Raw genomic sequence first — 20717 nt, forward strand, 5'->3', positions numbered from 1 at the left:
GCGGCCGGGAACGAACTCCCGGGGAGGCGGGCGCAGGGAGGGAGGCTGGAGGTTTTGCGCGGGAAGGGTGGACTCGCCGTCAGGCCTCGGCCCTGGGTCCGCCGCGGCATCGGCCTTTCACGGAGCCTGCAGCTGCCGTTGCGAAGTGCTTTGCCTTTTGTAAAATCTTATTTTCTTTTGTATCTTTTGACTCCACTACAGCAAAATGATTCGCAGATCTCCAGGTTCTTTGGAGGCCACTATAGTACTTAAATCTCTAGCCTAAATGCAAATGTGTTTGTTCATATGCCAACAGTTTTTTTCTGGTTCAATATCTTTTACTAGAAATACACCAGAGTAACTGCATCTCCTCTCACTCTTAGGCTGAGGTGGTTTTGGGTGGTTTTTGTTTGATTGATTGGGGTTTTTTGTGGTGGTGTGGTTTTTTTTTGGGGGGGGGGGTCATGTGGGTTTGGTTTGGGTTTTTTCATTTGCTTAGTTTGGTTTGGATTTGGTTTGGTTTTTAATGAATAACCTACTTTACAAAAGACTAATCTGTCTGTTGTCTTAAGCTGCTTAAAAGTAATTATTGGCTGTATTAGTAGCCAAGGGTTAAAAAAACCAAACAAACAACAGTGCAGGATTTTGGAAGAACATGACTTGCATTTGTTCAATGTCTGGAGCTGTGTTACTGCTTAACATCCTATAGCAGGATGGTTTCTCTGCATTCTCCCTGTATTTGCATCCCAATGGCACAAGTTTATGTTCATGAAGAAAGTTTGGTGGTTTTTTCCATTTTGTGATTTTTACTGCCTTCTGCTGGTCAGAGATGATCAGACTGAGTTTAATTCTTTATAGTCAGTACATGATTATAGCACATGATCTAAAAATAAGCTTCAGGACAAATACCAACAATAGATGTTTCATGTATTTCATGTTGGGTTTTGAGATATAATCTGATGGATGTATTTCATGTAGTAGAGTTGATTAGTAAAGAGGGTCTTGGGTGTTAATGTGCAAAGCAGAATATCTTGTTTCAAAGGTCTAGCAATTGGCTTGAAGTGGGGACGTGGGAGATCATCTTTCTAATCCTTCCCTTGCCTTTTCTGTTTGCCACTGCTACAGCACTTTGTGTTCCTCTAAATCAGTTATCACGAGCCTCATCTCTTTTATAAATCCTTCAGAATCTAGCAGCAAACATCTCTGTGTAGCAGAGTAATAACAGGAATAACACTGCCATGATAAAATCTTAAAAATCCTGAAGATGGTCACATGTAGTTACTGTTCCTTTCTAAAACTTGAAAGGAGAGGCAATACACAGAAAGTATATGCACCCACACCATATGTCTTTATATTCCAAGCGAAGATAAAGATTTAAAAATAAAAACCATGTTGCTGATTGTACTAAACTCATGAAAGACTCTGTCAGTGCAGAAGGAAACAGGCCTCCTGCCTTCGCACATTTATGACCTGTTTTAGAAATAATAGTTCTTTAAAGTTTCATCTTTGCTTTTACTCTCAAAGATGAATGTGCTTGTCTGTTTGTGCATGGTCTCGAATATTGAGAGCTGAGTAGCCAACATAGCTTGTATTTGGCCTAATGCTGAACAAAGGGTTATTCAGTTGTTCAAAGTTGTTACTTTGCCTGAAATGAGTTGCCTGCACCTTCCTGCTCTAAGATTTAATAACCATGCCCTGATTTGACAGGCCACATGATATGCCATCTAGATATACATTGTAAATCCCTCAGGTAATCAGGTTATGAAGATACTATTTTCTTCTTTTTTTTGCATCAGTCAGATCATGTAAAACAAAGCTGTGCTTGCAAAATTAATTACTCAGGTGATCACAAATATTTCCCTGTAAAGGAAAGTTTTCTTCACATTCACAAATTGCTATTTCAGTAGGAAAGATTTGCAGAGGGAGTGGGAGAGAACATACTACATTCAACAAACTTGTAACAAATGTCACAGAGTTTACACTTTCAACATTTTAATGGCATCTTTATGCCATGCAAACCATCTTTGAACTCTTATTTGTGCTACATTAATATAGTACTAGTAACGACATATTTAAAATATGTGCTTGTGGAAGATATAATTTATCTTTGCTTTTTTTAATAGGTAAACCAAGCGGGTAACACTAAATGGCAACGCCAAGAAGACTGAAAATTAGAGAATATGCTCTCTGCTCCATGGATCTTAGAGATTCCACGGTTACACATTTACTCACCAGTTACTGCAGAATGGTAAGATAACACCAAATTGCTGGGCAGTCAGGGGAATGAAGTTTCTACTCCCTTATCTACCACTAGTGTACTTGATCGCCTGTGGGAAGTCATGTAAGCATTAATCAGTTATCTCCATTATATTTAGAAAAGCCCATTAAACATTTGACTGACAGTATGTGCTTCCCGAAACACCCATTTGTTTTTTGTCTAAACAGAGCGGGCCCTGCATCAAGGAACTATAGAAAAGGGATTTTTTCCTCATTTATTTCTAGTTTCATTTGCTAGGGAAGTAAGCCATCTGTGGTCTGTTTCCCTATGGAAAGTTTTGAAACCGCCTTGCAATTCAATCAAGTTTGGAGAGCCACAGATATACTAAATACCTCAAGTTTTTGTGGAAGTAGCTGCTCAGGTAAAAGGAGACCCTGCAATAGGATACAGGGAGAACACTGGAGTCTGGGCTGTGTTAATTCTGCTGCTCACAGAACTATTGTTAAAACAGGTTACAACAAGGTTCCTCCCACCCATTTATGAAAAAAACCCTCAGATGTGCTTGTAGAAGGGTTGCTTGTGTTTAGCAACACTACTGGAAATTGAATGGTTAGAGAAATGATACAGAGCTTTATAAAGATGAGAGGCATTATTGATTAAAAACTAAAAGCTGTGACAACTATTTTGTCTCTGAAGCAAACCTATTACTCCAGAACATCATGGGTTTCCCAAAGAAGTTGAGATCTTCAAGGTTGATAGTCACAGCAGGCAGGCTGTAAGGTAACCAAGCAGCATGTGTGCTTGAGGAATCCTTTCAGGGAGCAAAGGATTCTCCCAAGTTGCTTCTTGAGATGTTTGCACTTGCATGCACAGGCTCTGGCTGCGCCATCTGCTGAGGGTGGCCCTGAAGTTCTTCTCCAGACCAGACTCACCTGTCCACCCAGGTGTGAATCTCCTCACATTTAAGATCTTAGTTAAATATCTGGAAGAGAAAATAAAGAGCATGTTAGTGGCATTTACAGATTATTAAACTTGGAGAGGTTGAAAGCTGTGCTCAGGGTAGAAACATAAACTACCTGGAGATGATAAACATAAGCAGAAATTAAGGGAAGCTCAGTTGGGAGGACTGCAAGTCCTAATCTGAGGAGATTTAAAGTCATGAACCCATCTATTAAAATGAAGAAATCTGAAAGTAATAATGCCAGGAGACAGAATAAAGGCAAAAATGAAGCAAACATCAAATTCTGCCACATGAAGAAGGCAGCAGAAAGGCTAGTGCAGTTGAGGATTTTAATTTCCATTTCTCCCTCAAAAGGAACTTTTCCTGCTGCAGGAGTCTAGCCGCTGTTCCTGCCCCAGGGCCTGATGGTCCCCCGAGCTGCTCCACCTAAAGCGGCGGCTTGAGCCATCTACACAAGAAAGAACGTCGATGTGAGGGATGTAGTGGGGGCTGTAGGCGCTTGGAGAGTCCTCACTCCTTCTTTACTCAGTTTCTCCTTTGCCCAGCAGAATCCGAGCACTGCACAAGTGCGGCTGCTCCTTTTTGCTCTGAGAACACCAGCATCTGCACTCCTGCGTACATGTCTTGAGAAGATAATGATGCTTGTACAGTTGACATTACCCATGTGTGGTTCCTTATCTTTAAATCGTTTGCAAAGAGACAGAGAGAAGATTTGGCCCATGATGACTTCAATACGTTTCACTTAGCTGCCAGTAGATGGCTCTCTGAATTTGCAGTCGCTTATTTACTCTGTTTATCGAACTACTTGGGACACATTTTCCGTGGAAAATATTTTCAGTGTGTTTGCTTCGAGGAAGTTTACATAAGAAGAACAAGGAAGCAATGGATGGAGTAAATAAACTGCTAACAAACAAGATACAGGATCGGTTCACTTTTTGCAAAATGTTTTATGGCTACAATCCAAAAGATTTTTCATGTGCAGGACCTAATCTTATAATTATCAGGCTCAATGAGTTACATCTGTCTTCACAGGCTGCATTCATGCAATCTGATTATAACTGAGTAGAACTAATTCCCAATCAAAAAGCATTTTAGTCATGTATATTAAAGGCTGAATGTGGTTTGAGGACCGGTACCTTAGGGAATTCATTGAAATGCTTCTGCATTTGCATCCCTTCAGTGTGAGATGATGTTCCATGGATACTCATGTCTTAATAGAACACCAAGTGTAGGCCATGAGCTTTAGATGTGTGCTTAGCCCAAATATAGCTTGCAGATGTAGACTCAACTGTTCATTCCTTACCTTTTTGTTCATGTGGTTTATCAGAGAAGACTAAAAGGTGCCTGTCAACATGACAGTCCATGTTTTGATAAATTTCTGGGCTTTCCCTCCAGCCCCCAAATCAGCAAGATCACTAGGAGGGAAACGCAAGAGCTACAGTGAAGACCCATCACCTTTCCCAGTGTTCCTCAACTCCTGATTTAGTAGATGCTCAGCCTTCATCTCTGTGGGGCACTACTGCATCCATGACATGTAAGGATCACCCCCCCCCAGCTTCTGAGACCACTTAACTGGAGCAGCAGAAGCTTATTGACAATGGCTGCATAAGTGGGATAACTCATTTTTTTGGAAATAATCACGTTTTTCAAAGACTGATGCACTCTGTGGTTGGAATCCAGTATAGAATAAGCCAGGTTCCTTCTTTGTGTTCTAAAACATGATGAAGAATGACAATGTGTTACGTCAGAGTTACTACTCAGTATCCTCATAATGCTGATAAAGTTCCAGGTTTTGAAATTGGTCACTAGAAATATGTAGGCTCTATCCAAACATTAATTTAAATTAAGTTGGGCTGTACGGAGGTGTTAATTGCAGTGTATACAGTCCCTCCACTGAAGTGGGTCGTGATTTGTCTTTGCCTTCATTCTGAGATACCAGTCACCCTGGAGCACAATACATAGGCATGAACAACTTTGTAAAAAATAAGCAGCCTAACACATCTAATCTGTCATCTCTTGCATACAATTTTGCTCTAACTTAAAAAAAAATTGCATATAACAGTTGTTTTTGAATCAGAAGCAGCTGCTAGTTCCTCAAGAGATGCTTGGATGAATTTTTTTGCAGACTGAAATTTCTTGTAATAGGTCTCTGTGTCCAATAGGTCACTTTCACCTCTTTGCAAAGCATGACATTTTTTTCTTCAGGCAAAACATTTATTTCAATTAATTCACTTTTAAGATGAGAAAACAAGAGGCAGACAGGTTATGTGACTCACGGTGCCTGGCAGTGGCAGCACTTACCTTGGTTCTCGAAATAACACAGCGACACCACGACATCAATCATACTGAGTTGCCTGTGATATGGAGGCAGGATTTGTTGATACCATGATTTTTTGTGTTTGGCATTATTAGATTTATAATGGTAAAAGACTGCTTTTTTTCCCCTCTATACTTCTTCAATTTTTCCTAAACTTCTTTTGGTTAATGCTCCATGCACCGCAAAATTTAGTCAATCTGCAGAAGCTCCTGGTTCTCTTTACAAGGTCATGTGTACATTTCTACCAACCTCAGTGATCTCTCACTGTTTAAAGTCATTGACACTGGCTTTGTGGACTTTTGCTGGGCTGTTACTGTCTGAAAAGGAATGAGTAATCTTTGTTATTTTTCTGGAATTCACTTGTTGATGCTGACTTTTAAATGAATTGAGGGGTTTTGTTAATATTTGACCAACTATATGGAGAAAGCCTATTTGTGTGGAAAGCAATACCTTCCCATTGAGAGCACATGAGACATACTGTATTTGATAAAGATCTATTTTATATCTGTTTTTTGTATATTTGAATTGAAAATACATACATTTTTACTTTTTGTACATAGGCGTTCCACATTAGATAGGGCGGACTTGAGGGTTTTTTTCATCTCTGTTGATACTCCTGTACATTTATATGCGTCAACAAGACAAGTAACAAATCATTCACAAAGAGGTGGGCTCTTGGCCTCTGCTCCATTTTAGCTGTGTAGCCTACTGCAGCGATGACCTGCAATTAGTGTAAAGGCTGTCAAGGAGAGACTAACTATTTCATTAATTTAAAGCTTGATTGCTCCCAGTTATTGTCCTGCTCCTCCAGCCAGGCTGTGGCCTCTCTGGTGGCAGAGCAGGAGGTGTGTCCCCACCTCAGCCTGTGTTTTCAAACTCTGGTATCCACACACAGGCTTTCCTTCCTCGCAGCTCCAGATGTCACAGCACATCTGTCTGGCACAGCGGAGGTGCAGGCACATCTCATCCGACTGCCCTTCTGTCAGTTGCCTCCAGCACAGGGGTGGGTGGACAGCTGGAATCAAATCTGCTAGAGCTCATGTGGCCAAGCTCTGAGCTGCAGAAAAAGTCAGTGCAGAGCAGGGCACTGACAGATGAGCAAAGGTGACATCGAAACTCAGCAACTGGTTGCCTCAAGCCCTTGTGCTATGGACTTTGGAGAAGTAGGGAAGCAGGTGACCACATGGCTTGGACGCCTATGGAGAGCATGGTTGGTGGGTGGCTGGTCCAAGTTGAGCTCATCAGACAGAGACCTGAAGTCGCCTGTGTCATTACTGCATTTTAAAGCCTACCCTTGGTCTTAAACAGTCCATGCTAACAAATCACTTGTAGAAGTATATTCAATAAGCTATACATAGGTTTTTGGGGATAACATTGAGCCAACTTTGTGTGTCCCACCACTTAATCAAGTTCTTCTGTTGGTGGTAGTATCTGTCAGGATGGGCAAATGAAACCTAAAATCCAAGAGGTCTCTTGATTGACCTTGGCTACTTTGTGTTCTATATATCAAGGCTTCTGGGGCTGGACTGCTCTTTCCGTGTTCTGGCACCGATAAGAAATTTTCAGAAATGCAGGATTCCCAGTTTCTGTATAAAGGAGTTAAGCAGTGAGGTTTTCTCTTACGGCAGGATTAAATTAGCCCTCCTGCATCTCAAACTTTGAAAAGGAATTTCCATATGGGTGGGAAAGAGGAAGCATTTCTGGTGGTTCCTCATGCTTAGGTCTGTTCTTGTATGCACACACACTATGTAAGAGAATTTATTCATGGAATCATAGAATGATTTGGGTTGGAAGGGACCTTTTAAACATCATCTAGTCCATCCTTCCTGACAGGGACATCTTTCACTAGACGTGGTTGCTCAAAGCCCCATCCAGCCTGACCTTGAACACTTCCAGTGATGGGACGTCCACAACTTACGTGGCTTATTGGCTTTTTCTGTCTGCACTGTGTGATGGACTTGCCCTGGCTGCAACTCTACCTGTGGACAGTAATTCAAGAGCAAAGTCTTTGTGTTGGCAGACGTTTATGAGATGTTTTCTCCCCTCCCCCTTGGAGAAGAGCAGCACTTTCTCAGAGACACACAATGGGTCTTTGCTTCGTGCTATCTCCATCTGCATGCACGTGTGTGCGCGCATCTGTGTAACACAGGACAGCACATTTCTGTAGCCGGCCACAATCTTATCCACATGGCACTTGCTTGATATATGCACAGAGCCTGATTAACTCCAGTGGGATTACTCACACATGTATATATTTGCAGATTTCAGGGCCTGACATTCCCTGTGTAAACACATACAAACAGAAAAACAGAATAATCATATGCAGCTGGAAATCGGTGGCTTCAGCGAATGGAAAAATGGGCGTACTCAGATTGCAGTCGCAATGTGCTAGAAACATTCACACAATGCAAACAGATGGAGTCGGATGAATTAACGCTCGCTACTTTTGGAGACTTCCTGGATTACTATTAATAGTTCTGTGGTTTAAATTAATGCACAGCATATGTCGTGTAACATTGACTTCGAATTATCTGCTAGAATGTTTCCTAGGCTCAAGCTTTTTTTGAAGTCCCAAAAATAGTTTTAACTCTCCATCCTCTACCTTCTCTTCCCGTTAGAATGCCCACCTCAAACACAATACATTTATGGAGGGACTGGTAGTAAAGACCTTTTTGGATGTGAAGATGGTTGTTAAACTGTTCCAGCCGTCTTTTAAAGCACTATTAGGGAGGATTTTTAGCCTTTCTGCAGGAAAAGTTGGTACCATACAGGGTATGAGAGGCCAAGTGCCCAGTCTCATCCCTGCAGGCATATGGAGCGTACGGGAGCGTGGGGATCAGGGGTGTCCCTCGCTGCCCTGCTGGGTGGGGATGCAGGTGGCCAAGGGACCTGGCCGTGCTGTGCAGACCCTGACAGCCTGGAGCTGTGGAGCATCCCTGGCCAGGTGCTTCCATGGGTTGTCACATGTGAGACCCTGGCAGTGGTTTGGAGCTGTGGCCTCTGCTGCCCACACCCTCTGGTTGAACTCCGAAGGGGTGAGATGCTGGATAGTGTGAGCTGGGTGAAGAGCCATTTTCCCTAAACACGAGGGGATCTTTGTTACTACAAGTAATAACCCCAAGCCACTCAATTTTTGAATGGGAATAAAGTGGCATAGGATAATACAATAGTTTGAGTTGAAGGGACCTTCCCAGCTCCCCCAGTGCCACCCCTGCCATGAGCAGGGACATCTTCACCAGCTCAGGTTGCTCAGAGCCCCGTCCAGCCTGGCCTGGGATGTCTCCAGGGATGGTTCATCCACCACCTCTCTGGGCAGCCTGGGACAGGCTCTCACCACCCTCAGCGTTAAAACGAGGCGGTGAGGGCGAGCTGAAAAGGAGACGCGCTCAGCCTGCACCGCGGCAATGACAGAACGCGGTCGGTGTAGCCCCTCCGACCCCTGGGGGATGGAGGCCGGATCGCTGCTGCTGGTCCCGGCTCCGGCCCGGCTGCCCCAGCCCGCCCCAGGGCCGCGGGGATGGGCAGGGAACGGGGCCGGTCACTCCTCACCGCGCCGTATGTCTGCGAGGAGCGGCCCCTACCCGGGATGGGGGAGGAGGCGGGCGGTGCGTGGCGAACGCCGAGGGTGGGAGCTGGGCCGGCTGCGCCGCGCGGGTGCGCGCCTCCGCGGAGCATTACGGCGCCCATTCCCGGCTCCCCGGCTCCGCCAGCGCTGAGGAGCGGACGCGCGGAGCCCCGCAGCGCGGCCATGGCCGAGCGCCGCGCCTTCGCTCAGAAGATCAGCAGGTAGCGCGGCCGCGGAGCGCGGGGAGGAGGCGCGCCCGCTCCCGGACCCCGGCGCCGGGCGTGGGGAGGGGCGGGCTGCCGGGCCCGGCCGGTGCGGAACGGGGACCCGCCGCCGCGCCCCTGGCGGGGCGAACGGGCCCGGCGCGGCCCTCCCGGCCTCCGGGCTGCTGACAGGGCGGGCGCGCCCCGCCGGGCCGAGCCGCACCGGGGCCGGGCCGCCGCGCTGGGCCCGCCGTGAGCAGCTCCCGGCCGGGCCGCCGGGCAGGGGCCGCCCAGACCGGCGCCGAGGGGCTGCGGTTTCCCCCGGCTGCAACAAAGGAGTGGGGGGATGCGGCCGTGTGTGTGCGCCGTGTCCGCCCGCCGCGGTGCCGCTTCCCTGGGGAAGGGGAGGAGGATAAAAAAGGAGGAAAAGCGCTGTTTAATTCAACTCCCTGGGAACAAAGGCTGGCCGGGCGCATTGTGCAGCCCCCTCCCGCCGCACAATGGGCGGCCCGGCGCTCCCGGCAGCGCGGCCAGTGTTTTCCTGCCGGTGCGGGGCTGCCGGCTCCGGGCCCGGCCCCTGCCCTTGTCCCCGGCTCCGGCCGCTCCCCGCCGGGTTGGCCGTCTCTGCTCTGCCCCCGCAGGGCCGGGCGGCCGGAGCCTTGGCCGGGCGCTGCAGGCCGTGCCCGAGAGCAGCAAACCTGCTCCCTCGCTGCCTGCAAAATGGGGGAAATAGTCCCTTTCCTTTTGTGTGCGATGAGTAGCTCGTTCGTGTTAGCACAGCTCCTTGGACCTGCAGAGCTGTTTGGTACTTGGAAGCGTTAAACATCCTTGTATTCCACAAAGTTTTGGGTTGGTTTGTTTGTTTTAAAGAGGAATATTTATAGGAGATTACTTGCTAATACCAAGCTTCTGCAGTTCTATGTTCCAGGTTAGGCATGTGGTTCCAGGTGGGAACCACAGTTTTCCTGTTGGCAGGTCTGACCAGATAGCCTTTGGTGACCCTGGTACCTCTCCTGGCTGTAACTTAGCAGCAGAAGGGAAGTGGGAATCATCCGTTTTGCTGCTGATATTCAGGATGCTGTGGACAGTAGTGAAAGCAGTATCATTTTCATGCTATTGAATGGGGAAACTGTAGGTACAAATAGTTGCAGTTAGAGAAGCTGTGATGGAGAAGGGTCACAAAGAAAAAGGAAGTCAAAGGAAAAGGCTGTAGGTAGGAGGCAGAGGAGTGGTATCAATAACACCCCACTCAAAATCTGAAGACGGGATGAAAACATTGCTCCTCTCTCACAGTTCTCAGCAGAGTTTGGTGTGCACCATCCAGGTTTTAATGTGATAGACCAAGGTCTTGGGAATAGAGAGAGCTGGATTTGCTGCCAGACTCTTTTTCCTGGTTCTTGATTGCAGTCATAGAAATAGTGACATGTGAGACAAGAAGTAAGAGTTCTGCAGCCCTGGCAGGAAATTCGATAAAATGGCCCTGGGGTGACCTGGTGCTCACAATGTTTCTGTCTGTGTTGAAGTTCCTGCCTGCATCAGGCAGGAGCTCAGTTCAGCAAGTTCCTCAGGCAGTAGCAGAGATTTACCGCCTTTGTGTACCTTTAGATCTAATCCCCTCTATGTGATTTCAACCCAATGGCAGCAGTGTGTGTGTGTGTCTGCGTGGGCAGAGGTGGTCTTTTTAACATGTCACATTCACTGTTTGTACAAGCTGTGCCTGCAGAAGGACCCAGGTGGTCTGCGGTTGAGTTCAACTCATTCTTTTACGGTTATTTATAAGACTGCTCTATTTCTCACTGGAGTTTCCCATACTGTTGTGTTGTCTTCTGAGAAATCTGAAGTTCCTGGTTCATGGGCTGCACATCCAGTGTGTGTGAAGGCAAAAACTTGTGGGCAGAAGACATGATGTACCCGGAGGTGCCCAGACTGAGCTGTAGCCCTTCTGGTGCTGACACAGAATATGCTGCTGTAAATTACTGTTTCAGAGGATGAGAGGCTCCAGCAAGCAGCACACGGAAGTCCCAAGAGCTGTGTTGGTGGCTGCTGGAAGCCCTCCCCATTCCATTGTTTAAAGAAAAATAGATCCATCGCATTTTCACACTCTCCCCTCCGGTTTGGCTTACTCATTGAGGTAGATAAAGCATTTGTCTTGCTCAGAGGAAACAGACATACTGCTCTTGGTTTGCCTGATAGTGTGCAATTCAAATGGGATGTAATTCAGATCCGCAAAGGTAAATTACTTTAAGGCCTTCCTACCAAGCAGATGCAAGCATCTAAACTGGTTATTACAGTAGTGGTAGAAAAAGAAATCTGCCATCGGCTGTTCTCTTTCTTCACAGCCCTGATTTACTGCCGGTGCTTTCTTCAACCGGCATGGTGCACCTCAAGGTAGACACTGAACTCCAGTGCCAGCCGGTATCTGTTTATTGCTACTGGAATCTTCAAATATTGGGGATAACAGCTATCAGGGACTGCCACAACAGTTTCGAATTTAAGACTGTCTATTACAAGGTGTCTTTCTGACGAGGTCATGCCGCCTTTTTGTTGGAAGGACTTCAAACTACAGGAGATTTTTAGCCTGAACTTTGGCCGTCACATGTACTTAGTAATTCTTCTTGACTCTGTTGGAAGAAACTCCTGAGTTAAACTGACTGCAGTGGGTTAATAATACTTGAAATCTCACCTGAAATGGTTAATTTTAAATTGGAAATATATCGGTAATATGTTTTTTTTTATTAAACTGAATTGGAACATGTTCTTCTGCAGCATCATAATACTTGTGTAACTGCATGAATACTATTGTTTCTATCTCACAGTAAGAAGAGATGTACTTCTATTTAGTATCCCTGTTCAGTTCATATGGTGTTTGAGGGGCTAGAGGAGAGTTAGCGGAATGCAGGATCCACCCCAGCAGAGATAAAGTTCACACATTTAGATGTCTCAGTAAAAAAAAAAACCCAAACAGTCAATACATTATTCTGGAGGAACCAGCTACGTTGTGTGTTTGTCCTCAGCAGGGCTGGGTGTTCAGAACTGACCCAGCCGAGTGCTGTGTCTGTGTTGTCCCCACCAAGCACCCACCTCTCCACCTGTGTGCTCTTCAGATTCCCAGTTGCATTATCCCAGTGCATTTTCTGAGTGTGGGGCAGCTTGGCAGAGAAATGTGATGTGGAAGCCCCACCACCAAAAAGGCCGGTTCTGGGATCCCGAGTGTCTCGGTAATTAAAGTGTGTTGTATCCCAGCGCTCCAGTCTTTCCAGGGCTGGCAGAGGAAAAGGTGTGCAACTTTTGCCAGAGTTCAAATATAGAAAAAGGAAAAAAATCACCCTTAAAACATCACACAACATACACAGTTCAGGCAAACTCATGACCCCCCATCTCAGTGCCTTGTCATTGCTCTTGGACCATCTCGAGATTGGGCTGTCTGAGGGATTCAGAACTGCTGCTTTGGTCAGACTGTCACCATTTGGAAAGTCTCTTTCCTTAAAGTTTTGCTCTTCCTTTACTGCTCCCACAGTGAGAGGATCCTTCTGACTTGAAACAACATACCTGCTGTACCGTCTGTTTTGCTCTGCAGTTCAGCCTCAGAGCCCAGAGCATGGTTTTTACCACTGATCTTTATTCTCTTGCTGAGAATTTTCAGTTTTTCTGCCCCCAGCTCTCGCTGGAGTCTGGCTAATTTTGTTTTCACCCTTGTGGGTCCAGCCCCTTCTTCTGAGGTGCTTCCATGTGAATGGGAACTGCACGGTGCCATGAAGTGCTGCTGTCTTGGGGGCAGAGCCCTGGCTAAATAGGGGAGACCTTGCTCTCACACATTCAGTGATTTGGAAATATCCCATCATCCAGGGCTCTTAGGTTGTATATGGACAGATTTCTGGAGTAATCACAGTTTGTTGTCTTTATGGGTTTGAATTGAGGGGAAAACACTTCTGTTCTCTGCATTCAGAGCTTGCATCTGATTTCTGCTGAAGCTCCCTTTACACTGTAAAGGGTGATCTGGGAAAACTAAATTTATGTTTGAGTTCATTTAGAGCCCTTTTACATTGCCTGAACGATGTGTCAGAGAGACTGACAGCCACCTTTGCCCTGCCGGAGGGTAAACAGGGATGGTGTGAAACCCACTGAAGCCGATAGCAAAGCTGTCACTGGCTTCCACAAGCACCGAATCGGGCCAGAAAGGTAGTGGTTGCAGCAGGATATTCATTGCGGTTTATTCTCTTCCCGTATCCAGATGCCATTTGCCATCCACGATTGTGGATAATTGAAAGTGTTTTTAACAATTTTAACAGATTCTTCAGAGCATCTTCTCCGAAAGGCAGGTTGTCTACCCCATCTGGCCGTTGTGGATGTCTCATGCTGGAGTCAGCAGCGCTCTGGGAAGCCTAAGAAAATTTCTGACCGCTCAAAGCAAGAGAAGGCAGGGAGAACAGTATATCGCTGGGCCTTCATTACAAAGCTGTTTCTTTGTACAAGGCTTCCTTGTTTTTTTTTTTTTTGTTTTGTTTTAGTGCAAGATGTCACTTTGATCTCTCTTGAAGAGTACAGTCCTGTGGCGATTTTCACAGTAACGTATCTTGGGAGCTCAATCCCTTTGCTGCAGCATAGGGGTGACACTTTCAGCCTCAGTCATCAAGTATTACCAGGAGGGCACTGCAGGTAGCATTGTATGATGTTTTCTGTTTTAATCAATGGTAAGGAAAAAGGAAACATGTTGCTCATCTTCTGTGTTAATTTAAGAACCCACACTTAGCCCGCAGCAGTCAGGATCAGTCTGGGTATTTCCCCAGCCTCAGGTTGAAAATCCAACCCATTTCACTCAAAGGGAAAGAAGGAAACGGGATGCTGGGTTTGGGAGGAAGGCTCCATCCAGGGCACAGCTGAGCTCCAGGGCTCTCCCTCCAGCAGGTTCCCTCATCCACAGCGACACACACCTGGTCGCTCATGCTGTGGTTTAAATCTGGATGGAGCCGGCTGTTCCGCAGGCAGGAGAGCCCAGTGGAACATGGATGGACAGAGGGACAGGTCATCTCACTGCAGCAGCAAGACCAATGCAACCAACCAGTACCATTTGGCTTTGGGAAGTCAAACCCAAGAGCAGCAACTAAAGCAGGACAGATACCTCCAGCCACATGCAGAGTTGTACCCAAGTGAGCTGGCTGAACCAAGGGAGATGCTTTCGCTTTAAAAACTCTGTAAATACAGTTTTCTCTGCTGCTGAGAGAGAACAAGCAGCTTTGCATGGACTGATGCAGATGCTCACCGTACCAGGCTGCCTTTCTCAAGAGGCGAAAGCTTGCTGGGTGTAGAGTCACTGTGCGTGACACATGAGAAGAACAACAGGCAGGAATAACAGCTTTGTGATTAGCAGGATGGGGAGGAACAAACAATTTGCATTGCTCTTTCAAAATGGGGAGGGTTATGGAAAAAAGAGAAACTTCCTCAAATCTCTGCAGCAGATGATCAGGATGACTGTGTCCTCTGTCCTGAGCAGCCTCCTCTGGGAGAGGGAGCATCTGACCCTTGCTTGGTGTAACTGGACAGGTCTTGGGGAGCCTTTTCTGGGGAAGACAAAAAGAAGAACTGATATTTCCAGTATGCTTCTTAAGCTAAAAAAAACCCCAAAAGGGACAATTTTTGATTTTGACTGGGTAGGAATGAAACAGAAATGATTTTTGTGCATAGTAAAGAAACATGGAAGTGCAAACAAATGGTTTCGTTTTGTTATTTACAGCTCAGAGTGCTTTGAGAATCACTGGTCTTGTTTTGCTTTAGAAGCCAGTTCCTAGGGAATTTTTTTCCTCTTCTTTGTCTTTTTTGTGTGTGTGTGTGTGTGTGTGTGAACCGAAGGCACACGCAATAATTAACCAGTGAAGAAGGTCAGAAAGGAAGTGACTAAGGAAGATGTACTTTAAACAGAGACATTCATGAAGCCGTGGGCTGTAATTAACTGGAATGTTTGTCTAAGGATCCCAGGTTTCATGTGTGAATTTAAGATAGTTATTAAAGAGGCGGTTTTTTATGTGTCCTTTTAATTATCAGAGCTTTATTGACTCTTCTGCCAAATTGATTTTTTTTTTCTTCATTTGGAGACTATTTTGAAATTTATTTCTGTTTTGTGTTTGGTTTTGCTGTAATACACTTGTTGGTTTGGGGAGCATAGCTTCTAGTTAGAAATAGTGTTCAGGGTTATAATATAATGTGAACTTGCTAGTCATGAACAGATGGGATTTGTCATGGACAAACAGCTTTTGGAAAAGGAGGAGAAGGTGAGTTTTGGGGGAAACTGTGAAGCTCTGTGATGAGGCAGTGAGAAAGCAGTTCCAAAAGCAGTCAGCTGAGGTGTTTTCTCAACAGGAAAATACTCATTTGGGTCTACCAAGCCCTGGTCAAGCCTTATCTGGAGTGCTGGGGATGAAACACCGTGTTAGGAGGTGTGATTGCTGGTGGAACAGATGTGGGGAATTGCCGCTGGATCATGAAGGGAGCAGAAAGCCTGTCCTAAGATCTGGCCTTGCTTTGCCTGGCAGAAGGAAGGCTGGGACAGGATAATTTTTGTGGGAAGGGGTGGGAGGAGGGCTGTTGAACCTAACTGATGGTGTTGGCACAAACCCGAATGGCTATAGATTACCCATAAATACAGTTGGTGATCAGGTTATGTTAGAAGCTGGTTTTGAAGTGTCAGGAGCGTGGTGCTTTCCAGTGGGGGAAATGGTGTTGGGCACGTTTGCAAATGCGGTGATACAGAAAGGGAGCCAACAAGAGCTGGGGATCAGACTGCAGGCTTGGAGTAAGGAGTGGGAAGTCCTGCAGACACTGCTCAGGAATTTTGGGATTTAGACAGTAGCCAGTTATTTCGTGTGGGAAGAGGTTTGGTAATTGTGAAAGCTGGAGATGTGAGACTACCTCAGACTTGAAAGGAATGATGGTGTCTTGGGCAAACTGACTGGAGGTTTTTCAGTTCCAACTGTGATCATGCCTCAGGGGAATTTTTAATATCCAGTAAGGTTATTAATGGGGCAGCAACATGGAGCTGCCACTGATGTACAGCACATGGTCAGAAGCCGCACTGTTCAGTGTCACTCTTGTGTTTGACCGTGTTTCCTCCCCTGTTGCATCAAATGACCTTTTCAGCGGGGATGACATCGGGCGGTCTGATGGCATCGCTGCAAACTCAGCGTGGCCCTGAGCAATGCTATGGTTGCAGCCAGGCTTGTTTCGGCTTTAAGTTGGGATAGAGCACAATCGTAGCTGGAGTTAGGGGTGTAACCACATACAGCACAGCTCCCAGCTGCTGCAGAGCTGCCCGGCTGGGGCCAACACGCAGAAGAAAGGACTGAGAACCCCTCTGGAGTCTGTCACAGAGTGTGTCTCGGGTTCATAGGGAGCTGCAGGAGGAGCAGCGCTAAGGAACGTGGCTGGGCATCAGCTGCGGTTTTGCAGCTCAGGATGGGTTTCCTTCTCTGGCTGTGCTTTCCGACTGGAAACAGCACACGTCTTTTAAAAATATGGAAGGATTTTTAGTTTTTCCTATGTTGTGCTGCATTGCAAAATGTGTATCATCAGGAATTACACAAAACACACACCTACTGAGAGGTTGGATTTAAAGCAGAGATCATCCGCAAGCTTGTAAGTCTCATCAGCCACAGATGCGTAGTGTTTTCCATGCCAAGCAGCCATTTTAATATGTTCCAAATTTTCCTATAAATGATAGCAGCATGCGTGATTTGTTCTCGTTTGCATGTGTGTGTGTGAGCATGGTGGGAGCAGGGCAGATGTTTTTTCCAAGGACGGTCAGACAGCTGAGTGTTGTCCGTCCCCAGCAGGAGCTGCTGGTCTGCTTTCAGAAGCCACCCACCAGAAGTGAAAACATAGTCTCCTGTGGATAAATGCAAACATGAAGCAAATGACTTCTTGCAGCCAGAATACATAAAACTTTTTTTTTTCTTCTACAGTTCACTTTTTCAAAAGACAAAAAAATGCTTCCTCTAGCTAGTCTTACTGCTGTCCTCTGGCCCGAGGAAACATCTGCTCTCCATGGTAGGCCTGGTTGTCCCACCTAGTTCCCTTTTAGAGTTCCCTTCTCTTCCATTGACATCAGTTGCCTCCACCTGTCCCCAATTCTGCACACCAGCATTCACTGCCAGAGCAGTCCTGAAGGCAAGAGCCCATCCTGACACCAAGGTTTTGCTCAAGGGAGGTTTAACCATCTTTACTCGACAGGGTTTTAGCAGCACGTTCCCCTGAGTGAGATCAGGAGCCAGTCTGTCAGCCGTGATGCTGCTCCCACAATGCTGATATAGCAGAAAAAAAAATTACCCATGTCCTTGCAGCCTCTTCATCTGTCTTAAGCACTGGTTGGCGTCTTTTTGGAGCTGGGTGGGACCTTGTTCTGGGAGACAGAGCGGAACTGCAGTGCTACAGTGTGGTGAATGACACGCGGCAGCGGGTTTGTCATTAATAAACTGGTCATTGACTCCTGGAGAAGAGTGTCCTGTGTTGGTGTGCTGGTGAGGTCCTCAAGACTGGGGTAGTCAGCACCTTTTTTTTTTGTGGAAAGAATCTGAGCTTTTGATTTGCTTCTGGAACAAAACCATTTCCATCACAGTCAAAGACTCGCTGAGATGAGCTGCAGCTTACTCTGGGGTTACAACATGGAGCACTGTGGATGGTTGTGTTAGGGCTTGACCCATGGCTATTAAAACAGCCTTTGACTATGAACATTTCCCTCTCTGGAGTGCTTGTCCTTTGATGAGATGTTCCCCTGGTGGCTTTACTTAACTGGTGTGTTCTCAGTCTTACCGGTGACAATGCGGCTTACTGGGGAGAACAGCAAACCCCAGAGGGGCACAGTGTGGATTTTACCCTCTGGGCATGGAAGGATTGATCTGTGATTTTCTTTCCTGGTGCGAAAAGTTGCCCAGTGGTGGGATTTCTCTTTGGCAGAGATCATTAGACATTGTGTCCTGCCAGCAAGGGATGAAAATGAGAGAGCAGAGCACAGGAGGGGATGTGCGACCAGGCTTGGAACTGCTGAGGGGTGCGGAGAGCTTTCCTTGGGAGGAACGGGAAAGAGCCTGCTGGGAGCAAGTTTATTTGTGCTCAGTGTCATGTGCATTTTATTGGCGCAGATGTGCACAAAAGAGCAGTTCACAGAAGGAAAAAAAACTTAATTGCTGTTAAGAACATGTATATGCAGCCTTGTGAGAATTTTGTGATTCTCTAAGAATTTAATATGCAAGGTCTGTTCTCACTGGCTGGTGACATTCTTATTCCAACCAGCGCACTAAGTATTTGGTTCCATTCCAACAGCAGCATAAAGTGTGTTTGATATATCATCTTCATCGTGATTCCTTTACAGAGATAATGTTGCCTGTATCTCATTTCAGAACGGTGGCTGCTGAAGTCAGGAAGCAGATCTCAGGACAGTATGGAGGGTCTCCCCAGCTCCTCAAAAACCTCAATATTGGAGGCAGCGTCTCTCATCATACAACCGTAAGTAGTGCTTGGAACATGGAAGAGTGAAGACAGTGTGCATAGTTATTTTGATAACCATTTGGAAAGAAGTTGCGTTGCTGATAGGTTGTTGACCTAAGCAGCCCGTAATAACACTGAGGAAATAATTCCTTGCAAACCACCCTAATTTTGGAGGTCTCAGTCTTGCAAATCGGGCATTAAATTGCATGTGCATGTGTGGTTCTCTCCATGAAGTGCTTTACAAGCTCTTGCCCTTCAGGTGGCTATTTTCTTGTGTTTCTTATCACTCTTGAGAGTGGGACTGCAGTGGCTCATCTGCTCTTCAGAGGTATTTTGTTATTGCGAAATTTTAATGTGGTTATTCCTCAGGAATGTGTGTTTACTTACAAGTTTACAGTCCACTTTCCAGAGTGGCTGAAATGTAGGCCATGTTGTCAGAATCACCCTTTCTGAAGTCAAATTTTCTTGCATGGCCTACCAGTAACCTTCAAAATTTATTTACCATGGTGGTAAAAATTCAAAGAGTTCCGCCAAACTTTTTCAGTCTGGAACTGTGTTTTTGGAAGTGTTCCTTGGATTTGGATTGTTGCTTTGGGTCATAGCAGTTGCTTTTGCAGCAGTCAACTTAGAAAACAAATACGATAGCATCTCGTTTTCTTCAAAGAGGGTTGATTAGGTCAGGCAGTACTGGAAATGTGCCCTGAATTTGATAGTCTGCACAAGTGTTTGAAGTAGGGTCTTGTAGAGTTTCCTCAGTTCATGTCCTGCTCTGTGTCCAACACAATGCGTTAAAGCTTTCTCGTACAAAGCACAAATGTGTCCTTGGAGCTTGTGTTGTCTCAAAAGGGATCTCCAAGATGAAGTTGATCCCTAGCTTAGAAGAATGACTTGGCTGCAGGCTGAAAGTTCATCTTGAAGGAGATCTGGCTGTGCCACAGTCACTGGGGACTGAGGAGGACTGGAATTCCTGTAGTTTCTGCATCAGCTGTGTGAGCCCCAGGCCACCAGAGGCTGGCTTTTGTCAGCTGTAATGTGAGTGAGCAGGAGGAGGGGTTAACGAGAGCGGTGTGTCCAGAGCTAATGCTTTATCGCAGCCATCTCTGGAGGGGTGTGGAATGATAATGCAAAGCCCTGACTTGGCAGTTCGCTGTGGTCTTTTGCATAATCCGGTATTAGGTAATAGGGAGGGACCCCTGCTGGATGGAGCACTTGGGGTCATTGAATCCACTTGCCCGCAGCAATGGATGGCTGAGGAACAGACCCTGCTTTTGAAGGACCCATCCCACAAGCTTCTGTGCCTCTCTAGTCTCACATGTGGTTTCATCTTGGAACAAGTCCCCTGAATTAGTTTTCTACTCTTCATTGCTTCCATACAGCAAGATATCTTCTGTGAATCTCTCCAAGCTGTCCCTCAGCCAGCCATGGTTTTGATAATTATTTTTCCTTGTATTCCCCCCATTTAGCTCTGAATTATCTCTTCCACTTTTTCTATTTCTAAGCTTTTTCCATTCTGCCATCATTGAAATCTATGTGCTCAAAGCTTTAGTCCTGTCGATCTACACATGTAATTCTAAATGCATGGTGAGATTTGTTGGTCACGGTATTGTCAGCCCTGCCTTCAGTTCTTATGTCACTTGTTATCCTGTTGCTGTTGTGTTTTCTGGTAAATATATGCAAGAATCTGTAAAAATCCTGGAAAAGGTCATGCTGACTGGGAGCAGGCTCTGAGCCTTTCCTATCAAACTGCATTGCGTGCTGGTTGATGTGATTAGCTCCTAGTTTGTCAGATTAAATTCTGTGCTGAGCAAAGATGCTTTTCAGAAGCGTGATTAACATGGAGCGATAGTTTGTAGGAGATAGCCTCATGACTTAACTAAATATACTTTTCCTACAGACTATGTCCTGAGGCTGAATAAAATGACAGAGGTTCGCTTGTACTGAATTTGGGGTTAATTTCTCTCCCTTAGGCATCCATCAGAATTTGCAGTGCCTGCCTGCCC

At 46.0% G+C, this 20717-nt stretch overlaps 1 protein-coding gene across 22 annotated transcripts in view; it reads left to right on the forward strand.

Moving 5' to 3' along the window:
• Nucleotides 1–23: 23 nt before the first annotated feature.
• The window catches only part of DOCK7 (dedicator of cytokinesis 7), a 113244-nt gene continuing 92550 nt past the window's right edge, over nucleotides 24–20717 (forward strand). For 15 of the 22 annotated variants that reach the window (XM_065070869.1, XM_065070870.1, XM_065070872.1 and 12 more), the window contains exons 1-2: nucleotides 9102–9261; nucleotides 18630–18735. In XM_065070869.1, coding sequence (XP_064926941.1) covers nucleotides 9224–9261; nucleotides 18630–18735 — 144 coding nt within the window. In that variant the 5' untranslated portion in view covers nucleotides 9102–9223. Of the gene's footprint in view, nucleotides 160–2102; nucleotides 2228–9097; nucleotides 9262–18629; nucleotides 18736–20717 lie in introns of those variants that run through there. The other 7 variants (XR_010474057.1, XM_065070867.1, XM_065070868.1 and 4 more) reach the window with 3 other exon arrangements.

This window comes from Columba livia, chromosome 8 (assembly GCF_036013475.1).
Source record: "Columba livia isolate bColLiv1 breed racing homer chromosome 8, bColLiv1.pat.W.v2, whole genome shotgun sequence".
Lineage (NCBI taxonomy): Eukaryota > Metazoa > Chordata > Aves > Columbiformes > Columbidae > Columba > Columba livia.